At 37.0% G+C, this 23213-nt stretch overlaps 5 protein-coding genes across 12 annotated transcripts; 2 read left to right on the plus strand and 3 right to left on the minus strand.

The window, feature by feature from the left end:
* The first annotated feature begins 34 nt into the window (after nucleotides 1-34).
* cep68 (centrosomal protein 68) lies at nucleotides 35-5548 on the plus strand. Of its 5 annotated transcripts, XM_056760115.1 has the most exons (9): nucleotides 35-177; nucleotides 1358-1435; nucleotides 1550-1920; nucleotides 2065-2953; nucleotides 3029-3444; nucleotides 3520-3642; nucleotides 3734-3830; nucleotides 4765-4893; nucleotides 5119-5548. In XM_056760115.1, exons 3-9 carry the CDS (start codon nucleotides 1597-1599, stop codon nucleotides 5130-5132), a joined length of 1992 nt encoding a protein of 663 aa, XP_056616093.1. In that variant the 5' UTR covers nucleotides 35-177; nucleotides 1358-1435; nucleotides 1550-1596; the 3' UTR covers nucleotides 5133-5548. The 5 variants fall into 5 exon arrangements, 4 of the variants coding, with proteins under 4 accessions (XP_056616093.1, XP_056616091.1, XP_056616094.1 ...); XM_056760113.1 differs by having other exon boundaries at nucleotides 2065-3444; XM_056760116.1 differs by having other exon boundaries at nucleotides 2065-3444; nucleotides 4852-4893.
* A 1418-nt stretch (nucleotides 5549-6966) lies between these two features.
* On the minus strand, nucleotides 6967-14347 carry rab1ab (RAB1A, member RAS oncogene family b). Its single transcript, XM_056760119.1, has 6 exons — nucleotides 14175-14347; nucleotides 11310-11382; nucleotides 10399-10494; nucleotides 8488-8583; nucleotides 8246-8377; nucleotides 6967-8131 (listed from the first exon to the last, which is right to left on the minus strand). The coding sequence occupies exons 1-6, from the start codon at nucleotides 14186-14188 to the stop codon at nucleotides 7934-7936; spliced, it is 609 nt and encodes a 202-aa protein (XP_056616097.1). The 5' UTR covers nucleotides 14189-14347; the 3' UTR covers nucleotides 6967-7933.
* A 313-nt stretch (nucleotides 14348-14660) lies between these two features.
* Nucleotides 14661-17686, minus strand: zgc:153169 (uncharacterized protein LOC767799 homolog). Of its 3 annotated transcripts, XM_056760118.1 has the most exons (10): nucleotides 17348-17686; nucleotides 16867-17005; nucleotides 16597-16753; nucleotides 16410-16458; nucleotides 16125-16163; nucleotides 15873-15961; nucleotides 15706-15721; nucleotides 15378-15445; nucleotides 15060-15164; nucleotides 14661-14922 (listed from the first exon to the last, which is right to left on the minus strand). In XM_056760118.1, exons 1-10 carry the CDS (start codon nucleotides 17454-17456, stop codon nucleotides 14791-14793), a joined length of 903 nt encoding a protein of 300 aa, XP_056616096.1. In that variant the 5' UTR covers nucleotides 17457-17686; the 3' UTR covers nucleotides 14661-14790. The 3 variants fall into 3 exon arrangements, 2 of the variants coding, with proteins under 2 accessions (XP_056616096.1, XP_056616095.1); XM_056760117.1 differs by having other exon boundaries at nucleotides 16410-16753; XR_008908185.1 differs by lacking the exon at nucleotides 14661-14922 and having other exon boundaries at nucleotides 15110-15164; nucleotides 15841-15961; nucleotides 16410-16753.
* A 57-nt stretch (nucleotides 17687-17743) lies between these two features.
* tbp (TATA box binding protein) lies at nucleotides 17744-20600 on the plus strand. Of its 2 annotated transcripts, none has more exons than XM_056760242.1 (8): nucleotides 17744-17845; nucleotides 18133-18277; nucleotides 18480-18820; nucleotides 19003-19090; nucleotides 19210-19301; nucleotides 19412-19579; nucleotides 19676-19770; nucleotides 19855-20600. In XM_056760242.1, the coding sequence occupies exons 2-8, from the start codon at nucleotides 18224-18226 to the stop codon at nucleotides 19932-19934; spliced, it is 918 nt and encodes a 305-aa protein (XP_056616220.1). In that variant the 5' UTR covers nucleotides 17744-17845; nucleotides 18133-18223; the 3' UTR covers nucleotides 19935-20600. The 2 variants fall into 2 exon arrangements, with proteins under 2 accessions (XP_056616220.1, XP_056616221.1); XM_056760243.1 differs by having other exon boundaries at nucleotides 18138-18277.
* Nucleotides 20601-20753: 153 nt separating this feature from the next.
* On the minus strand, nucleotides 20754-22690 carry pdcd2 (programmed cell death 2). Its single transcript, XM_056760241.1, has 6 exons — nucleotides 22326-22690; nucleotides 21994-22233; nucleotides 21711-21851; nucleotides 21533-21633; nucleotides 21284-21397; nucleotides 20754-21190 (listed from the first exon to the last, which is right to left on the minus strand). The coding sequence occupies exons 1-6, from the start codon at nucleotides 22639-22641 to the stop codon at nucleotides 21029-21031; spliced, it is 1074 nt and encodes a 357-aa protein (XP_056616219.1). The 5' UTR covers nucleotides 22642-22690; the 3' UTR covers nucleotides 20754-21028.
* Nucleotides 22691-23213: the final 523 nt, after the last annotated feature.

Consider the following 23213-nt stretch of genomic DNA (forward strand, 5'->3'; position numbering starts at 1 on the left):
TTCTTATTGGCTGGAGGGCGGTGACAGTCCGCGTTCTCCGTTCTCTGATCCGCCTTGATTATGACTGTTTCCTCAAGCTTGCGGATTCTCAACAATGGTCTTTTATATCGTATTTTATTACTAGATCTTATGTGCGTAGTTCATCCAGATGCCGAAGGACTTAACTTAAACGAAACGGTACGTAAATGTCTGCATGATGTATTATAGCCATGAAAGCCATTTAAAAAGTGGGGTCGACAGTGTGAAATTAAACAGTTTGTTGGATGACATGTTAATACAAACATTTCTTACAACGTGTGCTGCATGTGACTGCTCCTCCAGTGCATGTCTTCTGTCTTTACTACGTATGCAACAGTGCCTAGTTCCTCAAATGTGTCATCGCCATTTTAACAGTGGGGTAAAAATGCCCCAAATCTAAGCACACATGATATTTGCTAGTTTATTAGTATCTTTTTTAATATCCATGTAATGCTTTTGGTATTATTATCCTTGCATTATCAATTACTATTGATAATGATGGACCGCTTCTAATAAGAATAAGGAAACATATTACACTATTCCATATTATTTGTGTCTTTTTTCCAAAATTGATAAATGATGCTGTTTTCTGATGCCTCTTATCGATTGTAGTTTTCAACGCAAGTTTGTACTTTTGCATAATTTACGATATAGTCAAATGTAAATGTTCACATTTGGTCATTTGTTTGCCGACCAGGTTGTCATGGTAACTGTCCATTCTATGGTATAGAATAGAATGTAAGTGAATAGGAACTGTGCACCGTAATCTGTGTTAAGATTTGATCTAGTTACATTGTAGCCTGCCAGGGTTAAGTTAGTACCATGTATAACACGTGTTTTTGCTGCATACTGTATAAAGTCTTAAATGTAAACAAATTATGACACAAATTATACGTAACCATTTGGATTGAATTGTATGTTAATGCTGTGATTAACATTTATCTAAGGGAGCTGTCTGAGATGTAGTCTTGTCACAGAGCATTTTTGACACTGTAAATTCTACATGTTTCTAGAAACATGAAAGACCATCAACAGGTATTATATGAAAGGTAAATGAAGCCCGAAATGATTCTGTGAAAAAGAGTCCAGCCCCCACGTGATCCCCACCCATGATATGCCATTTTCTGTCTGTTGTCATGGAAACCAGAGGCATCGGCCAATCAAATAACAGTTGGTTCAGTCTGGTATTCCACAGAGAAATGAAAGAAAATGCTTTGTCCACACACCCTTGCAAAATATATAACGGATAATCCAACACACAATAGTACTGAATCATAACAACTGAAATGATAAGTTACATGAATTTATAATGGTTCTCATGTTGTGCCTTCTTTTGTAGTTAGGGATAAACAAACAGCATGGATTTCAGACAAGCCTGAACATGCAGCTTTAATCAGATGACTTATTTACATGAGAAGTAAGCTTATTACATTGAATGAGTTCTGCTTTCAGCTCTACCATAAACAACACTCAACTTCCTTCTCTGAGGAGAAAATGACACAGCGTTTAACACAAAGTTTTGACCTTTCAGCTCTCACTCTGGACAAATGAGCCACCACAGAAATCGGGCGTGTTGCAATGGCCCTCGGAGTTGACAAGGCCTTATCAGACACCTCCTCTCAGATGGAGAACACAAGCTTTGGGAGATGGAAGTCGAGGATCCCAGAATTCATTCGCAGTGGTCCCAGGGAGAGAGAGGGGTCCAGGCATGCGTGTGTCCATAAGGCCAAAGATCCAGACAAAGAGCTAGGTGGCTACAAAAAGACAGTCACTATGGCACCTGTTTCCAGGTATATGACAGATAAAAACATCTACACCATGAGAAAACCATTGGTTTTCTCCACACAATGCCTGAAAATGCCCATTCTGAAGAATTCATCCACATTTGAAGATTCAGAGAAGGTGAGGAATGTAATGCCATCTTGTGTTTGTAATGCATTTAAGAGGCATTTACCGTTTATTCAATTTGAGGGTGGTGGAAACTTACTGTTTTAAATAAAACAGCTAAGTTCTTTATATAAAGTAGTTATTATTATCCTTTTTCAGGAACCTCATATCAGCCACAAAGCAGAATATCCAAAAGCAAAGGAAAACAGCCCAGTCAAACAGTCATTCAAAACCTTCGAAGCTGATTCTTATACATTCTCTCCACAAATGTCCAGGGAAGACCTGGATACCTCCATGAGTATATCGGACCTCAGGCATTGGTCAAGTGACGAGGAGGCTATCTTTAACACTTCATCCAACGAACACAGCCTGTCCAGTCCCCCTTCTGCTATTTTGAGCCTGGCAGTACCTCCAGTGCCAAAGTTGATATCCACTCCTCTAAGTATGTCCCACTCATCCAGCCATACATCTTCTTACACGAGAAGTGTTAAAACTAGAGCAGTTCAGATGGACCGTGGGAAAGATAGTCTCCATAACACAGGACCTTTCCATTATCACACTAAGAACTCTCCACATGGACATATGTCGACGAATCAGGCCAATTATTGGGCATGTGCCATTCCGAATTCTATGCCGCCCTCCCCAGACCGGAGATCCTCCAGCTGGGATCCTCATAAGGAATACGAGGCGCTCCTGGACTATACATACCCACTGAGACCCAACATGGCTAACACATGGAGTTCACCAGAGTCTCTCTTGCGATCTGATTCACGCTTGCAAGATTCTGGCATTGAGTTGGACCACTTTTACAGCTCTTCCATCTTGTCCGGTTTGGATCCATCCCAGGTCGGGACTCGACGGGGAAGGTCTAGTCCAGCAACAGGCCGAAGGTCAACTGAACTCCAGGATCAAAGTCTAAACAAACTATCACGCTCGAAGTCATCAGATGGTGTCCTATCCAGAAGCTTGTACTCTCCACTGGACCAGACTGGTTTGTCAGGTGACAAACTGAGTCTAGACTGTGACAGGAAGCTGAAGGTTCATTACCGTAAGTCTGGTGTGTTCTCTACCTTCAGGTCTGACCCCACATTTATAAGTTCAACATGTATCCTTCCCCGTCCAGGATCACAGGAGGATTGGGATGAAGAATTTCTTCGCCTGCCGGAACAGATACAAGAACTGAATTTACTTTCACAGCATCTGAGGGACATCAGTGCCCAGATGAGCAAGCCAGTCACCACCAGCTGGGAATCTTTGGGGAGTGAGGATACTTCGGTCAGTTCACCAACCGTTCAAATGGAAAAGCAAGGAGGAGGTGATGAAGAAATCTCAGAAGATCATCTCAAGTTTGAGGATTATTCAGAAGAGTCGAAGGAGACTGCTGCCAGACTGCAGCTGGTAAACCAAGAGGTGAACAGGAGCAATCTGAGGGAGGTGGAAGCTATCATGGATAAACTGAGCAGAATATCAATGGCTGATCTTCATATAGACCACCAGGATGAAAAGGAGCCCAAGGAGTCACTCATGCAGCACATACAGGTGAGACAATTGAACATCTCTGTTCTGACCGTGAGCATCTGAGACTTATTTATGAGAATTGTTTGCTTTCATTAGGCATTTTGTTCAAACTTAGAAAAGCTGATTCAGTGGCTGTACAAGGTGGTAGAGAAGGTAGAGATTCTTTCCCCACCCGCTATCGAATTAGACAGTGTCAAAGCCTCCTTGGCTGACTACAAGGTTGGTAAAGTAGATTCACATCATATAACAATAAGAATTTGGTTCAAAGTCTTTCAGAAGTCATTAAATGTGTCACATGATCTTCCCACAGAGTTTTCAGGAAGAAGTCAACGCTCATAAGCCTCTTACGGCAGATGTTCTACAGACTGGAGAGATGCTTTTGCATTGCATGAACTCAGCATCTCCCTGTGAGTCTTTTTAGCATTGTTTGTGTAAAATCTGCCAAATTTATTTAGTATTATAGGGTGTAAGGGCAGTGGCGTAGCAAGTCAGGTATGCAAAAAACATATGCAAAAACTTTTAACGGGCCCCCTCTGGCTGTTTGCGACTGTTTTGTGCATTATTGGACATCGGTTGTTTACTCATTGTTGTGCGTAAATCGTAGTCAAATAGTAATGAAACGGCCCTAACATTTCTATGATAATACAGTTGTCAAACATTAAACATTTAGCTACTTACATATGGCTCTTTCACTCTTCCAACTTCAGGTTCTTTCAATACAGCAAATCCGTCCTTCTTACATTGCTTGGACAGTAATCCTCGCACTTCATTTGCCTGGCAAGCTCGATCAGATTGACATTTACGAGCTCATTCAGAGTCTGTATAAATTAAACTTCATTCTGTTTCGACACAGCAAGGTCAACAAAGTAATGTTGTACATTATACATTATACAATAATAATGGAGTGTAAATGATTATACAGTATGTATTTAATGGATTCCAATATAATATTTGAATATAATGCTATATTCAATTTTAAATTGGATGAAGCATGTCTTTTAATTTTCCACAAACTCTATAAAGTCCTTTTTGTTCCTTGTTGTTTTTGGTTTGCTTCCGCAAATGTCTACAGCCTTTCAGTTTTGGATGTTATATAGTGTAACACAATACTTAGTGGCATCTGAGAGAAACAGGAAACGCTCTGCTTGCAGACTGCAGCCATGCATACATGAGTTTACCCTGCGAGTCGTATCCCATTCCCATCTACGGAAAGTCTTTACAAATCGTGTCCTTTTTTTTTTAGATGTGTGCTTGAGTTACATTAAACATTTCTATTGTTGAAGAAAACATGTCTATTGTTTTTATAATGTTGTTGTTCTCAAAATAATTTTTCCCTCTCAGTTCTAGAGGAGACATTGGTGTTAATAGAGAGACAGTCTTATACACTGGAAACTCATTCGGAATATCTGTTTTCCTCTATTCTGTCAGCCATGGACAGCCTCACTGACCCCAGGAGTCTGGAGGTCTCAGGTAAATCATTAAAAATGTTTCATCTCTGCACTGAGCCCAGTGAAAACCGATGTAGCTTTACTTGCTAATATAATTTGAATCTATAATATAATATAGTGCCCTCTGTCCCTGTTGTGACTAAATACATGACTAAGTGTAATTGAATTAGAACTTAAATATTAACTCTTCAGTTGAATTTCCTTGGTGATAATAAACGTAGATGTATTTCTCACTCTTTATCTACAGCGGGGATTTCCTGATGACTGCCCAGAGAAAAAAATAACAGCTCTCTTCACCGAGACATCCTTTTCTGCACCTTTAAGTGCACAGGAGGACGATAACCGCAGATCACTAAATACTTGATTAATATTTTAAAAGGATTTGACCTTTTTTGTACACTTGTTTATAGTATCAAAGAGAACTGTTTGTGATTCATTGGTATTGCAAGTCTTCAGTTTTTTTTCATAGGTGTTGAACCTTTCATTTTGTATTTAAACTTACCAGATTGCAATATTGGTCACATTGTATATTTTAACATACTACTCTTGTCAGGTATTGGCCTGAGATGACTCCATTAAGTAATAGTGTGACGCTGTGCTGCAGAGACGCACAGACATTGTGCCAATTGTGATTGTGATCAAAGTTATTTCCATTATAAAGTTTGCATTTTCTCCTCTGAGTAGCCCTGTGCCTTAAAGACATTTGTAGGCTATTTATGTTTTTTTTTCATAAAAAAGTTGTATTTTCATGTGCTGTTTATAAAGTGATGGTAAAAAATTCTGTCATCTTTTACTCACCATTGAGTTGTTCTAAATCTGTATACATTTCTTTGTTTAGTTCTTGGACCCTATTGACTACCATAGTAGAAAAAAATACTGTTGAACACAAAAAAATATATTTTTTAGAATGTAGGACAACAAACAGTTCTAGGGTACTTTTGACTGCCATTGTAATTTTTCCTACTATGGAAGTCAATGGGGTTCAAGAACTGTTTGGTAACAAGCAAAAACCAAATATCTTTCTCTGTGTTCAAACCAAACAAAATGTATACAGATGTGGAACAACTAGAGAATTTTTCATTTTTGAGGGAACTATCCCTTTAACAATTAGAACGTTTAACTCTGCAACAATGGTCTCTTTTAACCGATTATTTAATTCGAGTATATACCAGAACTTGCATTGTTTTGCTGTGTGCTAAAATGTATATACTTTCCCATAACTAAACCAGTACATACATTTAGGGGATAATATAAGTAAGCCAATTGGAATGCAGCAGTTCATTGAATATCAGAATACACAATTAAAATCAGGTTTTCTGGAGCACTCTGAGCTGATGGCAAAGTGCTTTATTTGGCGAGAAACATAATAGGTATCATCCCTGTTTTTAGGCATAATATTATGTTCTGGGGTTGCATTTCAGCATTAAGCACATTGAAGGCAGCCAGAAAGCTGTAGGCTGTAAATTCATACTTTTTTAAGTCAGAAATGTTAATAATTAAAAAAAAATTAAGTTTATTGTGCTAAATTTGTGTTGTGTTTGGGGGGGAAATGTTTCTGCGTCAATTTGGGTGATGTCATAGGAACACAACAAAGACCCCACAGTGCATCTGACAGCACAATCCCCGAGGATGAGAGGATCTTTATCTGCAGAGATGTATACTGTAGCTTTGTTTCTGTGTTGTTACACTGACTCCGTAAATATATCAAACTTTTATTACAGGCTCCTTTGCATATTTTAATTATTTAACATATTCAAATGCGTTACATTTAATGTAAAGGATATCTGAGTATTTGTTGAGAGGGTGAATCAGTCAAATTCCCTGTATGCACATAATGAACTTTAATTTATGAATTAGGAATAATTGACATAGGTCCTCACTCCAGCCTAAGATTGAACGTTTTCTACTGTTGCACTAGGAGGTTTATCTGTTATCGAGAAATATATTCTGTTCGGTTTTCCATATAGAAAAAGAAACTTTATTCTTGTAAAAAACCACGTCCACTCTGTGATCTGTAAAGTAGAAACCTATGTCAAGTAAACTAGATGTAAAATGAACTGCTGCAAAGTTCATTAAAAATAATCTAATTCAAAAATGTATTCATTTGACTTTATTATGAAAAAGAGAACATAGTGTTTGGGTCACATGAGACTGTGAAATTGTTGTTGAGACGTGTATTCCGCAGGTAAAGGGCAATATTGAGAGATTGTAGATAAATGGAGCAATATTTGCTTATAAATGTTGAATAAATACAACCATGGGTTTTAACATGTCCCACCAAGAATTGCAGACATACCGATTTTGCACAGTATGGTCGTACAATATTTATTTGTTTGTTAACTGTTACAACTGCGCAGCAAAACTACAAGTGTCTGCAGCAACAAATTAAATGCAAAAGAAGGTAAAACAACATAAATTGTGTATTTAACTCTAAAGAGCTGTCATTTCAGATCTTACATATATATACATATTGTGTATGTACATATATTTTACTAAACTGATGTTGGACTGTGAACCACTCTCATCCAGTTGGGCAAAACATTATCCATGGGGACAGAAACCTACACATGCAAATATAAACAGTAAAATAATCAACAAGAAAAAGAAAACTTCTAATTTTGACCACAGACCAGCCCTGCAGTAGGAATGCAGTGAGATAAATACACACATTATTCTTAGAAACCTGCACACAGAGGATTTAAAATCAATGACTGAAAATGAAATCCATCCATACTTGGGGTAGGATTGGTTAAAAGCAGCCCCTGACAGGAGGCAGGGGTGAAGGGGGCTGACCGTTACCAAATCTCTGACCTCTTATCAGTTTTCTTTTTTTGAATAGGGAAGGGGGCGGGGGATTTTTCAATGTTTTTTGGTAGTGCGGCTACATACAGTACAACTTGGGTAAGTTAAATTGTTGCCTGTTTCACACTCTTTTAATTCGTTCTATTCTCCACATTCACTCTTTGCTCCATAACAAATGCTCTATTCCTCTCTCTTCCTCAAATGGTTGGGCTTGCTCCATGATCCAGGGACCGAGATGAGGGGTTTGGGGGGCAGGGGCCTCAGCAGCAGCCTCCAGATGCAGGTTTCACTGGAGTGCTCTGGATCTTCACGTTGGACTTCTCAGCACCTCCAGTTGTTGCTCCGGGACCCATTCTCTTCTTGATTTCAGCAGCCATGGTCATGAAGGCTTGCTCTACATTGGTGGCATTCTTAGCACTAGTTTCCAAGAAAGGAATTCCAAGGGAATCAGCAAATTCCTAAAGAAATATCAACCAAGACATTATTGTAGTTAGAGATTGGGAAAGTGAACAATTGTTTCTGTTTTACTGGCTCTGTTACAAAATCTAACCTGCCAATAGTTAGAATATTACCTTTGCTGTCGTGTAGTCCACCACTTTTTTTGTTGTTAAGTCACACTTGTTGCCAACCAATAATTTGTTAACATTTTCACTGGCATAGCGATCAATCTCCTGTAGCCACTGTTTAACATTATTGAAGGACTCCTGAAGTGCAAGGGAAAACATTTACAGAGCACATTAAAAAACAGTTTATCTTATATTTCCATAGGTGTGAAAGGTAAACCTATGAAACCTAAAAATGTGTATGACCTCACCTGATCTGTAACATCATAGACTACTATAATGCCATGTGCGCCTCTGTAGTAGCTGGATGTGATTGTGCGAAACCTCTCCTGCCCTGCTGTATCCCACTGGAAAAAATATAAAATAATTTATGACACCAGAATGAAACCCAAAGACAACAATGACAACTGAAGCAGCAGAAACAAAGAAAACAACAAAGCACTAAGGGATAAGTGCATTTGATAAAAAGGTTATTTTATCAAACACAGGGGTTATATCACCACCTAATTCAACTCATAATTTTAATAGTTTATGTGACCATTTTCCACCCTCTATAATCCTTGGAATTAAATAGCAGTTTCAGTAAATGGGCCACCGCCAATCTACAGAATTCGTGCAAACTGCTGTTCCACATCAAAAAAACACATTTAAGAAGCATTGAAGTATTCAAATCTAAATAGTTTTCTATTCTCTACAGAGGCCTACCATAATATTTAAATGATCAGTAAATTCAATATATATCAAATCCTAATTTGATCAACTTTCAATTGGGAGATGGCAGGCCCGAACCCAAACCCCTAAATTTAAACTTATGTAAATGACATTGAAATATGTTTGGTAATTTTTCTATTGTGTTTTTAAAAATATATATTTGATGTTTTAAAAAAGTGAATTTATTCATTTATTTTTTATTTTTAAATGATTAAACTTTCTGTACAAAAATGTGTTTTGTATTTTCATGTCACTACCGATATTGGATTTTTAGCCACACCCTTATACTTTTGATCGGGAATAATATTTGTGTCCCTCTCTAATAGCTTCGTGGTGAGAAGATGGGTCTTATTACGTTGATGTAAATGTGGTCAGAAGTCTAAAAATATGTGTGTAACTTTAAGGAACGTCACTACTATACATATTTTTTCAAACTTTTTAATGCGTTATTCCATAAAATTTTGTTTTTATGTGTGTACATTGCTAACCATGTGCTGATTAGCATCTTTGAGCTAGGCTCAAAAGTATTCAAAAATGATAGTTACGTATCACTAGATATCATTGTGTAGGTAGTTACAAAAATTGTTTCGATAGTGACAAAAAGGAACACTTAATCCTATATTTCCGGAAATAAACAAAACTCAGTACAGTATAATAGTGTTAAAAAAAAGCACCGATAATAGTGTGTGAGCTGTAGGTTTTCTATTAGATCTTTACTGTCAGATGTGTGTCTGCTTTATCTGCTGGTTGCGTATATGCAACATAGTTAGTCATTTGTACTAACATAAAATGTTATTAGTCTGATTCAGCTGTGCATATTAAATATTGTTGTCACTACCAAAACATTACCATCACTACTGATAATGGGTCTGTCACGACCGAAACTTGGGATGTTTTGTCAAAAATAAAAGTATATAAAAGTATCAACTAAGATTTTTTCATAGTGTTTTGTTTAATGTATATTTAAACTAATGAATCCTTATCATTAAAATCAGTATGATCAATTTGATGCCTTTTACAAAAAAAGATTGCATTCAAAATACAAGAAATCTCATAAATTACATTTGAAATTTTGAAAAAATTATATATTTGTATTTAGATTTAAACAAAATCTTAATAGATCAATATAATAATTTACATTTAAATATATATTATTGTGTTTCGGTAGTGACAAAATTTTGGGAGAGGAAGAACATTCTAAAACTTAAAAAAAATAAACAATTGCTAGAAATGTGTACCTTTGATATTATATAATTTGCATATAAAATATTCTGGGGAAAAAACACTTTTTTCAAGATGTTTCCAACTCTGACTTTGCACCAATTCTGTACAATGGCTCATAAAACACTTTCTAACAACATTTTCACATTTAATTCAAACATACAATTTAGATAACTAATAACTACAACAAACTTTTTCACAAATAAACAGCATAGGAGACAAACACTTACGATTTGAAGTTTGATGGTCTTTCCATCTAATTCTATAGTTCTTATTTTAAAGTCCACACCAATAGTGCTAATGTAGCTTTCTGTGTATGTGTCATCCTGAAAAAAAAACAATCAGTGGGCGAATTAGAAGTTTCAGTACTCAAGGTCAAACATATCTTACACTTCTCTTTGTCTGCTTAGTTATGTCCGTCAATTCACTGTGTATACACAATATATTAAGCAGATTCATTGTGGTCAGAACACCCGCTGGCATCTCTGACCAGCACTACTAATACACAAAGGCAAGCTATCACATATAATGCAATATTCTACGGTGCAATAATCTACAGAAGAGTTTTTTTAATACATGCATGTACTGTATAGGGGTGTAACCATACGCTCAGCTCACAATTCGATGACACACCATACTGGGTTTACAATCAAATAAAGATATTTGGACAAATAAAATAAGGAACAGACACTCTAATGACTGATTTTTCCCCCAAAAAGAAACAATTATTAGTAACATTTGTTATTTTGTCAAATAATTAACAATATTCAAGGTCTGATTCAAACATCTTCATGTAAAAAAATAAAAACTGAATAGATCTGTTAAAGAAGAATGACACTGAATTGTAACATAAAAATAGTAAAATACACCAAATGAATCTCATTTAAAAAATATATGGCCATAGCTTTGTGATACATATCTTAATGTTTTTATTGTGTGATGTGCGATACTTTGATGTATTGTTACACCCCTAGTACTGTATATTATGTGATAGTACTCCGAGCTCCTGTGACCACTTCAAATTCAATGTGTGTGTGTGTGTGTGTGTGTGTGTGTGTGTGTGTGTGTGCTTGTGAGTGCAGCTTATTCTCATATGAAAACAGTTCTCCTACAAGCAATGTGAAGGGAAATGTTTACTTACTGCAAATCTGAGGAGAAGGCAAGACTTTCCAACACCAGAGTCACCAATCAAGAGCAGCTTGAATAAATAATCACTGTAAAATAGACATAAGACTGTCAGATCTTGTTCATTTTAATGTGTTTCCACCATTTTGACACATTACATGTTATTCATATTCTGGATGATAATGAACTAGGTCACATTGCATACTAGCACTCTAACACCACAGTCTGATTTGAATCAGTCCACCACTGCATGCCGAATAAGCGTGAAATGGCTGTTTATACACAGAAATGCACAATGTGCCCGAGAACCTCCGAAGTAGGGAAACTTGAATAAGCTGATTAAGCATTCCAGAGTAGAGCTTTGATCGGGTCCAAAAAAATCAAGCCCGACCCTACCCAAACTTGTGCATGTTGTGTCCGAGCCCGGTCCGACACATTAACAGTAATTATGAGCCTGATTTAATCCCAAATTTTGTTATATATGTGGGGCGTAATAACTGACCCTTCAACTCAATTCCGAGTTGTTTGAACTACAGAAATCTGTTTAGAATAATGTTAATGAATAATGGAAAAAAGACGAAGCATGTAAACTGCGTTGTTTGTTTATTCATAATGGAATCGATCTCAAATGGATCCGAATGAAGAAACGTAAAAAAAACACAGAAAATTCCATACCTCCGACTTTCCTCCAAACTTGCTTAAAGATAACTCTCCTGTTTTTAGTTTTTTCTTTGTATCTTCAAGCTCCATGTTGCACTTACGCTAGGCTACACAATACAGCAGGGCTGGCCCTGCGTGATGCCTGCAAGTGGAGGAGATGCTATGCTTCTGCGCATGAAACATTTTGGATTGTGTAACTTTGTAACCTAACTTGTGCAACTTTGTACACATTTGTTGCTTAGGCCTACTTTGCTAAAAATATATATAATAGGCTAATAAAGTAAAAAAAAAAAACGCTAAAAATGCTTGATCAAGGGTCCGGCCCGGTCCGAGGATAGTGGTGGGAGATATCAGGTCAAGTTCGGCCTCGGGCAGAGAATCGAAGCTCTATTCCAGAGACACATGTTTTACCTGTTTTGCTTAACATTTTGGCCATTTGCAACATGCTCAAAAGTACAAGGAAGGGAATTTTCATTCGGTCATCACCACCTCATGGATTCAGCCTAATCAGATGCCTTTCTTACCAACCTGTCCATATCATCTCAACTGAATTCAAGTCATGCTCTCCTTGTTAAGATGACTGAGGTTAACAAACAACTCTCCTGTGTAAGGATCCTTTACAAAACAGCTGCATGTGAAGGCCCTCTGTTTATGCGTTGCCAAGACATTTTAAGCATCTCTCCAATGGAAGAGGGTGAATTCATCTAAGAGTGTACAAGTCATGCAAACTGTCCTCACAGTTCTGCATAAAATAAAATACATTCAGTAAAGTCGGTTTTAAAAATGTCACGGGTAAAAAAAATCTGCATTTTGCTGGACATTTAGGATGAATATCAATATCACTCACAATTTATGTCATCTCAAGAATTCACCAAATGTCTGTTTTTATGCAATATTTGCATAGAGATATACACAAATATATATTAAAGGGGCATGTCTCAGCCCTTTTGTGCCCGTGTAAAATAAATGCAATCGGGGATATGACAACCATCAAGTAACGGAGTTGCTCAACCCTCAAACTAGTGATAGTTGTAATACACCATGTAGCATGTCATTAAGCATGTGACCTACACATGACTGCTTCACAATAGAGGAAGGGATGGGCACTTTAGCAGAGGCTAGAAACATTGCCTGCGTGTGACATCTGCTCAGATATTTGAGTGTGGAAACCTCACAATTCAGCACCAATTACAAATCAAGGACAAAACATTGGCATGAATGTCAAAACTTAAGATCAAGAACAAATTAGCATTTAAAACTGATAAGGAAAATGGAGGAATGGCGATAGCACAAATCAGTATAGTGATAGGGAAATGAGGTTAACGTGCATTTAACCCTTATACAACTTTTTTAATATGAAAAATGCGCTATTATTTTTCCACTTTGGTGTGAAAGTAAACAGTAGTCAAGTACCTGGGATGAAAAACAGGTGCACAAACCATTTTTTACTGCATGCATAGTAGAGATGATGAGAAATACAGTGATAGATAAGAATACACTCCGCGTATTTTATTTGTATTATGTTTTAACAAATAAATGTATATAACCGACTATTACACGAAAGTAATTTAAAGGTCCGCCTTCCTGATACTTACATCCTTTCTTTTAAACGAGCAACCTAAACCACATTTATATAAAAACTCCCTTTTTAAACACATTTCAGATCGCTAACAGATTAACGTTACTAACCATGTTAACGACACGTAACGTATCCGGCTAAGCTATTTTTCTACTTTGAAACGAGACTTCGAAAAGGCTATTGAAAGCTACCTGGAGACGTTAGCTACATAAGCTAACGTTAACTAAAAATGAAAGCTGTTTCATTAAGGTTGACAGCTAACGTGTGCTCTAGTTGCAGTGACACATAAACCACGATAACTTGTTATAGAGCTCTATTTGTAATAAATATAACGTGAATAATATTCAATCAGGTTGACAAACCGGTTGAGCTCGGCAACATAATAACTGCAGTTTAATGACAAAAGTTAGTTTTGACTTTCTTTTAGAGTTGCGAGGTGTTATGAGAAAGAACTGGTTTTAAAAACGTTGTGGTTTTATTGTTTTGACTAAGTGGAATAGAAAACGTACAGCGATATCGGCTGTTAGTAAGATTCTACACAGCTAACGTTGGTCATTTATGCCTATGCCTGTCAAAAGTAGCTACAGGTAAATTTCATGCTAAATAACTACAAACAAGCCCTGTAACAACTCGAGTACTTACTATTCGGGATTCATCGTGGACTCGACACTGTGACAACAGCTGCTTTTCTAACAAATCTCCAACACCACAGCGTGAAGACGAACTAGAAACAATAACCTTTCCTTCGATTAAAAAGTAACTAGCTAGCTAGCTACTGCCGCAAAAGCTAGTCGGTTGGATCCCAAAATGGCTGACTCTTCAACCAGGAAGTAGGAACTCCTTAAACAGATTGCGTAAGTGAATCGTCATCACGACCGTAGCGGAAGTCGTAGTTCGATTCAGAGGTACTCTGGAATACGCCTATGGAGGGGTTTAAGTAATGGACTACAAGTCCCAAAACAAAATCTAAAAAAATGCACGATGAGTTCATAGTGACTCCAATCGCTCACGCTGAGGATTGCCGCAATCCTGCCCCCTATCAAGAGGGGTGAAAATGACGTCATTTGTGAAACGTGGCATTGGCTAACACGAGTATGAGTCACGGAACAATACGTGTCAGAAAAGAGACTGATTCAAACTGACAGCTTTATTATATAGAAGGATTAAAAAGCCCAATCTACAAAAACATTGAAAGGTGAACATATTTTGAAAATAAAAGTTATTGATTATTTGTTGATGATTTACAACATCCACATGCTTAATGAGTAAAAAGATCATTTTTAGATGTATCAGAGGAAGCCTGGTTAAGGACTAGCTTCTCCACTGAACCCATCCCTTGCTTCCAGAATGTGTATGGAAATTCCACTGAGGACGCAGCTCCAACCTCTCCCTGTAACAGGACCATACTTGAGTTAAACTGATCTGGGGTTTCTGCAAGGCTAAGTTGGCTAAGCTATTAAAAACATTTACAAATGAATATACATGTAAAAATATTGAATTGTGATAATGATAAAACATTTACTTTACTTTTATATTCAAAGCAATAAGCCCAACTTCAAAGCATGTATCTCCACTGATTCTTCTCTGTATGTCAGCAAGGACAGCTTGACAGGCTTCATTGGGAGATGACCCCTTGGCAGCAGACAAGAACATATGACAGAAATGTCAGACAAATCTAATTAGCTGACAGTAATGATTTAATTTCATTTACTTTCTTGACTTTCCTTCTATCAAAGACAACCATCATGTGAGGCTTGGAAGTATAATAAACAATATACAAACATAAAAATATACATTTTCTTATTATTTATATAAAGTATTAATCCAAGGGGAGTTGATAGATACTTGTCTCATCAGCTGCACAACATGAAAGCTTGGGCAGTAGCACATGATTTTGTCTCCATCACCAGTAGCTGAAAAAAAATCAATTGCAAGGACTTAAAAGCTGATAAATCTATGTTGAGTAATACACTCAAATAATTTATCGAATACACTATATTGGTCTGAACAGCAGTAAGGGTGACTGAGTAATTAAAGTTTGTATTGCATTTTATATTTAAATATATATTTGTATTTGTTTATTATTTCCTCATCCCAAAGAACTTATAAAATTGCAAAATGACACAGCTAGAAAGGGATGTTTAGAAAAGTCAGAAGCAACAAAATGACTCACCTGCAGCTGCACCTACCTAAAAATAAAGAGAATAAAGTTGTAAAGAAACTTATTTGATACATAAAGTGCTATAATAGCAAAATAATTATTAGTTGAATGGTGCAAACTGTAAGCATACAAAATGCTCAAATTTACCATAAAGCAGAACAGAAAAGTCCAGTTCTTACTGTATGGTCAGCATATAGACCACAGCCTGGAAGAGGAGAATCTCCCACACGGCCTGGTGATTTGAAGGGTGCTCCTGATGTGGAAGCTCCTATTGAATATGTACACAAATGTTTGTCATAGCAATACTTTATAACAGTATAATTATAAAATATGTACATATCTATTATATTAAAGTATTTAATATATGAAAGTATATTTTCAATGAAAATTTCTGGGGAAATAACAAAAAGCCATTCAGAAAAAGTCCTTACCCACTGTTATGTTACCACCTAGATCAAGAGCTATAAGGCCTAAAAAAGTATCACAAATCATGTTATAAAACCAACATTTGAATACAAAAGAAAAATAGATTTTTACATCAGACAATAGAACAACATTCAGCAGAAATCTCAAAGTAATGTTTTATAACATTAATCTTTACATGGCCAAGACCATATAATTTAAACATGAACCAGAAAAAGTAATCAGCCTTTCAAAAATGGGCCATTTAAGTTTTCTGCAAAGAGAAAGCTTTCACATTACATGTGGTCTCTTACCTAATGTGTCATGCCCACTTACAACACTTTTATTCTTTTCAAGAAATTCCTTTGGGAATATATATAAAAAAACACAGAACAATGTTTTTAAAAGAATTTGTCCATAAAAATTGTATATTATGTTCTTTCTAGTGTTTGGAAATTTTTTGAATATGCAACAGCTTTCAAAAGTGTTATCAGACTGTACCTGATATGCAGTAGATGTATGGTCAGAGAGCATGTTTTCATTGGGCTCAGGTATAAAGCCAAGTTCCTGAGCAAAGGATTCTGCTCCTTCTCCAACAAGCAAGCTGTGAGGACTCCTATCCATCACTTTGCGTGCTACACGACATGGCTGTGCAATACTAACAACGAAAAGATGGTCATCAATAAAAAACGTTTACAATTGGTTTTAGACAGCGATACTGTTCAACCATGAAAAAATATACACTTTTTTATATTTGTTTGTTTTGTGTACCCTCGCAATGCAGCCACTGCCCCAAATCTTCCTGGTAGCCCTTCCATAATTGCAGCATCACATTCAACCACTCCCTTGAAATTTGGATATCCTCCTCTGCCAACAATGTGTCGTCCTGTGTCTACATCATCTTCAACCTCTGAAAACACATACATATTACTTATTAATCGTGTCTTGTTGGGGTCAAAAGAAGCATGATGATAGAATCAGGAAACCTATTTACCCCCTAAATATGGCATACTAACAACATATCCCATAAATGTCACATAATTCAACTGTTTTAATATAAAAAACTATAAAGACATATTTGAAATCATATTTCCTTCCAAATAACTTATTTAACTTAATTAAATTGACTTTAATTAGCTAGAAAGGCGAACTATTTATTAGACACACATCTAACAATTGTTAAACCCTCGTTTTAGCATGAATTTAGGCTGTTAATAAGGTGACACAGCCAGACGCAGTAAGTTATACACACCTGACATTGCTGTTTCCACAACATCTGTTGCATTTTGTCCAGCCAGAAGCATGGACATCATTCTCTCTACAGCAGGTCGAGAGAAAGACCATGTCCCCACAGCTGCCATTTGTCAAAAACAAAGTGTAATGAAATAAACGTGATATTTCTTTCAGTTCAAGAACTTGATTGCCTTTCTACTCAAATCCAATTTCAAAATAAAAGTTTTTTTCTGCCCGTGTTTACTGCTTATTGTAAAAAATTCATTTGTTTGTTGTGATTCACCAACAATATCGAGAAGTATACGCGACAACAATCAATTCGATAAGGATGACTTTCATCTGAGTGAAAAAAATCACGTGTCAGTAAATGTGTGAGCCCATAATGCACCGGAAGCGCATGTTAAAGAGAGAGGAAGTTGTTGTGAAGTCTCATTTTTTGCGCGCTCCGTGCGTTTCTGACTGTTTCGCTTGTAACCTGAAATAATTCGCACAGACTCGTGAATCCTGGAAGTTAACGGTTTGTGAGGACGTTTGTAGTTATTAAGAAAATGTAACTGTTATTTATGATGCATGACTTCATGAAGAATGAAGTATGTTCGTTTTACTACAGCCAGATTAGCCGCACAGATCCATTAGCAAACTAGCCACGCGAACACACGATTTTAGTTAACACACTCGGGTTAAATTATATTGTGATTTACGATAATGTGTTAACAGCATGCGTTGTTAAGACTAGGCTTGACATATAGTTTTGAATACACAAGTAATGCTGTTTTTAGGTCTAATCCATCTCGTTTTTCCCAGTCCAGGTATTCTCAACGTTGTTGTCAGACACGCAGTTGTAGTCTTGTGCTGAAATTACAGGCGAAGTTGTTTTGCTTCATAACCTGCCAATATGGAGCAGAACAACAGTCTAACCCCTTTCACTCAAGGGCTGGCATCTCCACAGGTGAGTTATGTAGTGTTTAAACTAATATTTGGGTTTGCTTGCATTTATTTATGCATTTGGGAGACGCTTTTATCCAAAGCGATTTGCATTGCATTATACTATACATTTGTTTCTTATAGCTTAAATGGCGAAATTCAGCACATGTGTATCAAATAATATTTGCATAAATTTAACAGTCACGTTGTCTTGTATCAATTTAAAGGGAGCCATGACGCCTGTCCTGCCCATTTTTAGTCCTATGATGCCGTACGGCACAGGCCTCACACCACAACCAGTGCAGAACACCAACAGCTTATCACTCCTGGAGGAGCAGCAAAGACAGCAGCAGCAGCAGCAGCAGCAACAACAGGCAGCCGCACAACAGCAGGGTGGGATGGTAGGGGGTTCAGGCCAGACACCCCAGCTATACCACTCACAGAATGTCTCCACAACAACTGCACTTCCAGGCAACACCCCTCTCTACAACACCCCTCTCACGCCCATGACCCCGATTACTCCGGCCACACCAGCCTCAGAAAGTTCGGGAATCGTACCCCAATTACAGTGAGTTTGCTGTTTGCATGGCCCACTCGTTGTGATACTGTCAATAATGCCAAGTTGAAAGTAGAATTTGCAGATGCAAATAACATGATTTCCATATATAATTTAGGTTTACTTTTATTGTGCTTATTTTTGTTTTTATTTGCAAATATCCTAAAATGCTGCATTCCTCTCCTTGTTTTTAGGAATATCGTGTCCACTGTAAACTTGGGTTGCAAACTTGATTTGAAGACGATAGCACTTCGAGCCAGAAATGCTGAATATAATCCAAAGGTGAGGCTAAATGCTGGTGTTTGTTTGCAAAACTTTTTAACATTCTCACAGTTCTCTTAATAGAACTGTTTTGTGCAGCATATACATTTTTAAGTGCAAATGTATGAACAAATTTTCAGCGTTTTGCTGCTGTCATCATGAGAATACGAGAACCCAGAACAACAGCTCTCATCTTTAGCTCGGGAAAGATGGTGTGCACAGGAGCTAAAAGGTAAGCATGCCACCTGCAGATCTACTAGCATTTTTCTTGCTTTTACACAACCTTTCAGAACAAACAGCACTGTTTGAGTTTGAATTTATCATGCAGACTCATTTTTGCAGTGAGGAGCAGTCCCGATTGGCAGCCAGAAAATATGCTAGAGTGGTGCAGAAGTTGGGTTTCCCTGCAAAATTCTTAGACTTCAAAATTCAGAACATGGTCGGTAGCTGCGATGTCAAGTTTCCTATCCGATTAGAAGGTCTGGTGCTTACACATCAGCAGTTTAGCAGGTTTGTCATTAATCACTTGTTAACATTATTTTATTTATGACATGGGTAAACTGTAAGTCTGAAGAAAATCATGATACTTGATGTTGTTTTCCTCAGCTATGAACCGGAGTTATTTCCAGGATTAATCTACAGAATGATCAAACCCAGAATTGTCCTTTTAATATTTGTTTCCGGCAAAGTCGTACTCACAGGTGAGTTGTTTGTTAAAATGCTCAAAAGGTACCTTGTAATACAATAATATGTTAATGAAAGCGTCTGCAAATTCCTTTGTCCAGGTGCAAAGGTAAGAGGGGAAATCTATGAAGCATTTGAGAATATATACCCCATTTTAAAAGGATTCAGGAAGACGACGTAATCCCTGTGCAGTCTGCCATTCTGTTTTCACTGGTGAATTACTGCGCTTACCAGAATGTCTGGGTTGGCCTACGCAGTTTCATTTTGTAATTCTGTAAATATGAAGGACTCGCTCAGAAGGTGAACAGGTGTGAGGACAAATGCTTTTATTTGACCTTTTAAATGTTTTCCACCTGCTACTTGGTTTTCAAAATACCGTTTTATCCATGTCTGAACATTTTTTATAGTTTGGATTTTGTTTTTATGATGTTAAAATGTTCATTTATTAATACTTTTTACACATTCCCTGTACGAGCAGGTTTTATGTATTCGTTGTATTACTGACTGTCAGTGTTGAATTCGCTGGTGAGAGGAATTAGTCTGGGCAAGTGATGCCCTTATTGTCCAGTGCAGGATATTTTTTTATTTGGAGGCATGCATTTGGATTTCTCTTAAAAGATTAACAAACCACAGTTAATTCTGTTGGAACAAGTCCTACAGATGAAGCATTTAACATTTTTGTTAAAGTTTTCAGTAGGATATGTAACGACTGAAGTAACAATTCTCATTTCATTGTATAATATACTGTAGGTATTTTTCCCACCCCCAAGTAAAGCACTGATAATTTAATCTTGCTGTATCCAATTTATTGCATTACATTTAATGCAAATAAATATTTCTTAACTGGTTTCAGTTTGTTCATTGTGTTGTAACATATTTGATTCTTAAGAATGTTTTTGAGATTTTCTTGTGTATTTACTAAAACGAGAAATGCAAATGTTATTTTGTGGTTGAGTTCAAAGTAGCAACACAATAAATATAGGACTTTAGTTTTAACTACTAAAGAGAAATTATAACTTGTCTTACAATTGTATGAAGAACAGCAAAAAGACAGTGACAATCATTTTTCTTTCATGCAAGAGTCTTGAGTCAATTGAATATAGTCACACAAACAGATTTGTTTTCTGTGTACACATGCCTGTTTCAATTTTCTGTTATAGTATGTAACAAATGTCTGATAATGTCTTTTATCATGTATTTAATACATTTAGCTGACATTACAAATATACTTTTTAAATATGAATTAAGAGTACAAAATTGCATTATGAAATAATTCTATACTGCCAGATCTGAAAAATCTTGTTTCCAAATAAACTCGGCAGAATATTTGGTGCCTTGGTCACAGCTCTCAGCACACGTGTAGATGACCACTGTCCCCCAGTCTATGCAGGCATCGGTCCTATCCATTTTGAGGTGATTAAGTAACTGTGGCATAATCTGAAATGTAACGAGTATAATGTAAATGGTTTCATTAAAATATTTACTTTGATATACTTTAAAATACCTTATTTGACGTACAATTCACATTACCTGAAATTCAAAGATTCGTTTTGCACCACATGAACATTTTGGAGTGTCCTCTTCATTCAAAACATGCTCAGCTGACACCCAAAGAGGCATGCCTCCCTTACAATGCCGCAAAACCTTTAAAAACAACATTTGATGAGGTCAACATCACAAAATCTTAACCACACAACAGACATAAACTTAGGAAAGCATTTACTCTCTTAGGCAGTACCTGATAATCCCACAAATCCTTAAAACGTCTGAACAACTCACCTGTTCTGGTTCATTAGCAATGTATTCCTTAAACCTCTGAAACACTTTAGAGTCTTGTGTTTCATGAAGGGCCATGCTCTCTAGCTCACTATTTTCCAAATCTGTGAAGGTAAATAAACACTCAATGACCAAGTTCTCCAAATGTTAATCTTCCTCACAATTGTTTCTAAATGCATACCATTATATAAGACTGTGTGTTCTTGGTCTAAGTTTTGGGATTCGTGGGCTTCCTCATCTTTGGCTGGAAGCTCCTCTGGCTCAGTTACCAGCTCCCACTCCGGAAACAGAAATGAATTGAGCTCCTTTGAGCTAGGAGAAACTGCACATCAAAAAATGTATAAAAGCCTATTTGTGTTTATCACAATAAAAAAAACATTTATAAAAACACAATATTTGACTTTACAAATACTCCTGTAGAAATGCATACCATATGATACTCATCTTTGACTCTCTACACTCACCCTCATTTGCACATTCTTTCTTATGACGGTTTTTCCAGTCTATTGTCTGGTGCTCTTTGCAGCAGTATGTAACGGAGTGACATCGAGAGCACGCTTTCTGTCCGAGACAACCACACAGTCTGCACAATTTAAGCCCGGAGCCCAGAACCTGATGATCTTCCAGTACGTGCTCTGGCATCTCGTCGGAAGGAGGATCAAACGGGTAAAACTTATTTATCCTTGGCAGCTGACATCTAAACACTGGGCACAGTGACAGAATGGGCACAGTGTCAGAATAGGCACAGTGACAGAATACGTTAGTAGTCTCTGCTTCTAACACGAGCCTAACGTACCTTTAAAACACCTGCCGTCATTTCGAGTATAGCAGGCTGGAGTCTTGCAGCAGAACACAAACAGTGTCCTGTGAAAACATCGCTCATACTCTGAAATCGGTGCATACACCTGCAGAAGAAACACTGTTGGGAGTTTGCATTTTTCACACAGTAACTCAGGAAGAGTTGGCAAGTCCACCTGGCTCAACCACGCAGGTCTCCCTCCGACTTTACTTGGAAACTGGTTGCTAAGAAGCTCCCACGATTCCGCCTCCTCTAAGAAACCTAAAGTTACATCACTGTTTGATTCTGACTCTTTATTCACATTTGTAGCCATCTGTCCAGAAAGCTAAAATTTTTAGCTGGCTGCGCATCTGAGTGTAGTGTTCCGGGCAAAACAGCAAAATACGACGAACGTTCCGCACAGGAATACAGAGAGCGCAATATTTCAAGAAAGCATTTTTTTTTAATAAAAACACTCCTTTTGCATCTTTGTAAATATATTTGAATGAATAATATTCGTTTGAGATTTAATTATGGTCTTTTTCATGTACTTTGACATTTTGACGCTCGGGTTTACGTTTGTCCAATAGATGGGGTCACTGAGGTACAATTGTATTTCTGTTTGAACCGTAAGAAACTCCGTCAAGAATTAAAAACCGAAATGCTTTAAAAGTTGTACCAAACGACGGCTTGTCTATGCAATGGTAATGAAAATACCTCCACCAAATTCAATGTCATTACATTCATTCTATGTGAAAATAAATGCTGTCTATAATTTGTGTAAATACACTTTCTGTTTAAACTTGTGATTTGTTTCTATAATAGCAATTATAATTCTGCTAATACAAACCTGTAATTATCCAACTGTAAAATTCTCAAAGAACACAAATGTATAAGCGCTTTTCT

Source organism: Triplophysa dalaica, chromosome 11, assembly GCF_015846415.1.
Source record: "Triplophysa dalaica isolate WHDGS20190420 chromosome 11, ASM1584641v1, whole genome shotgun sequence".
Classification (NCBI taxonomy): Eukaryota; Metazoa; Chordata; class Actinopteri; order Cypriniformes; family Nemacheilidae; genus Triplophysa; species Triplophysa dalaica.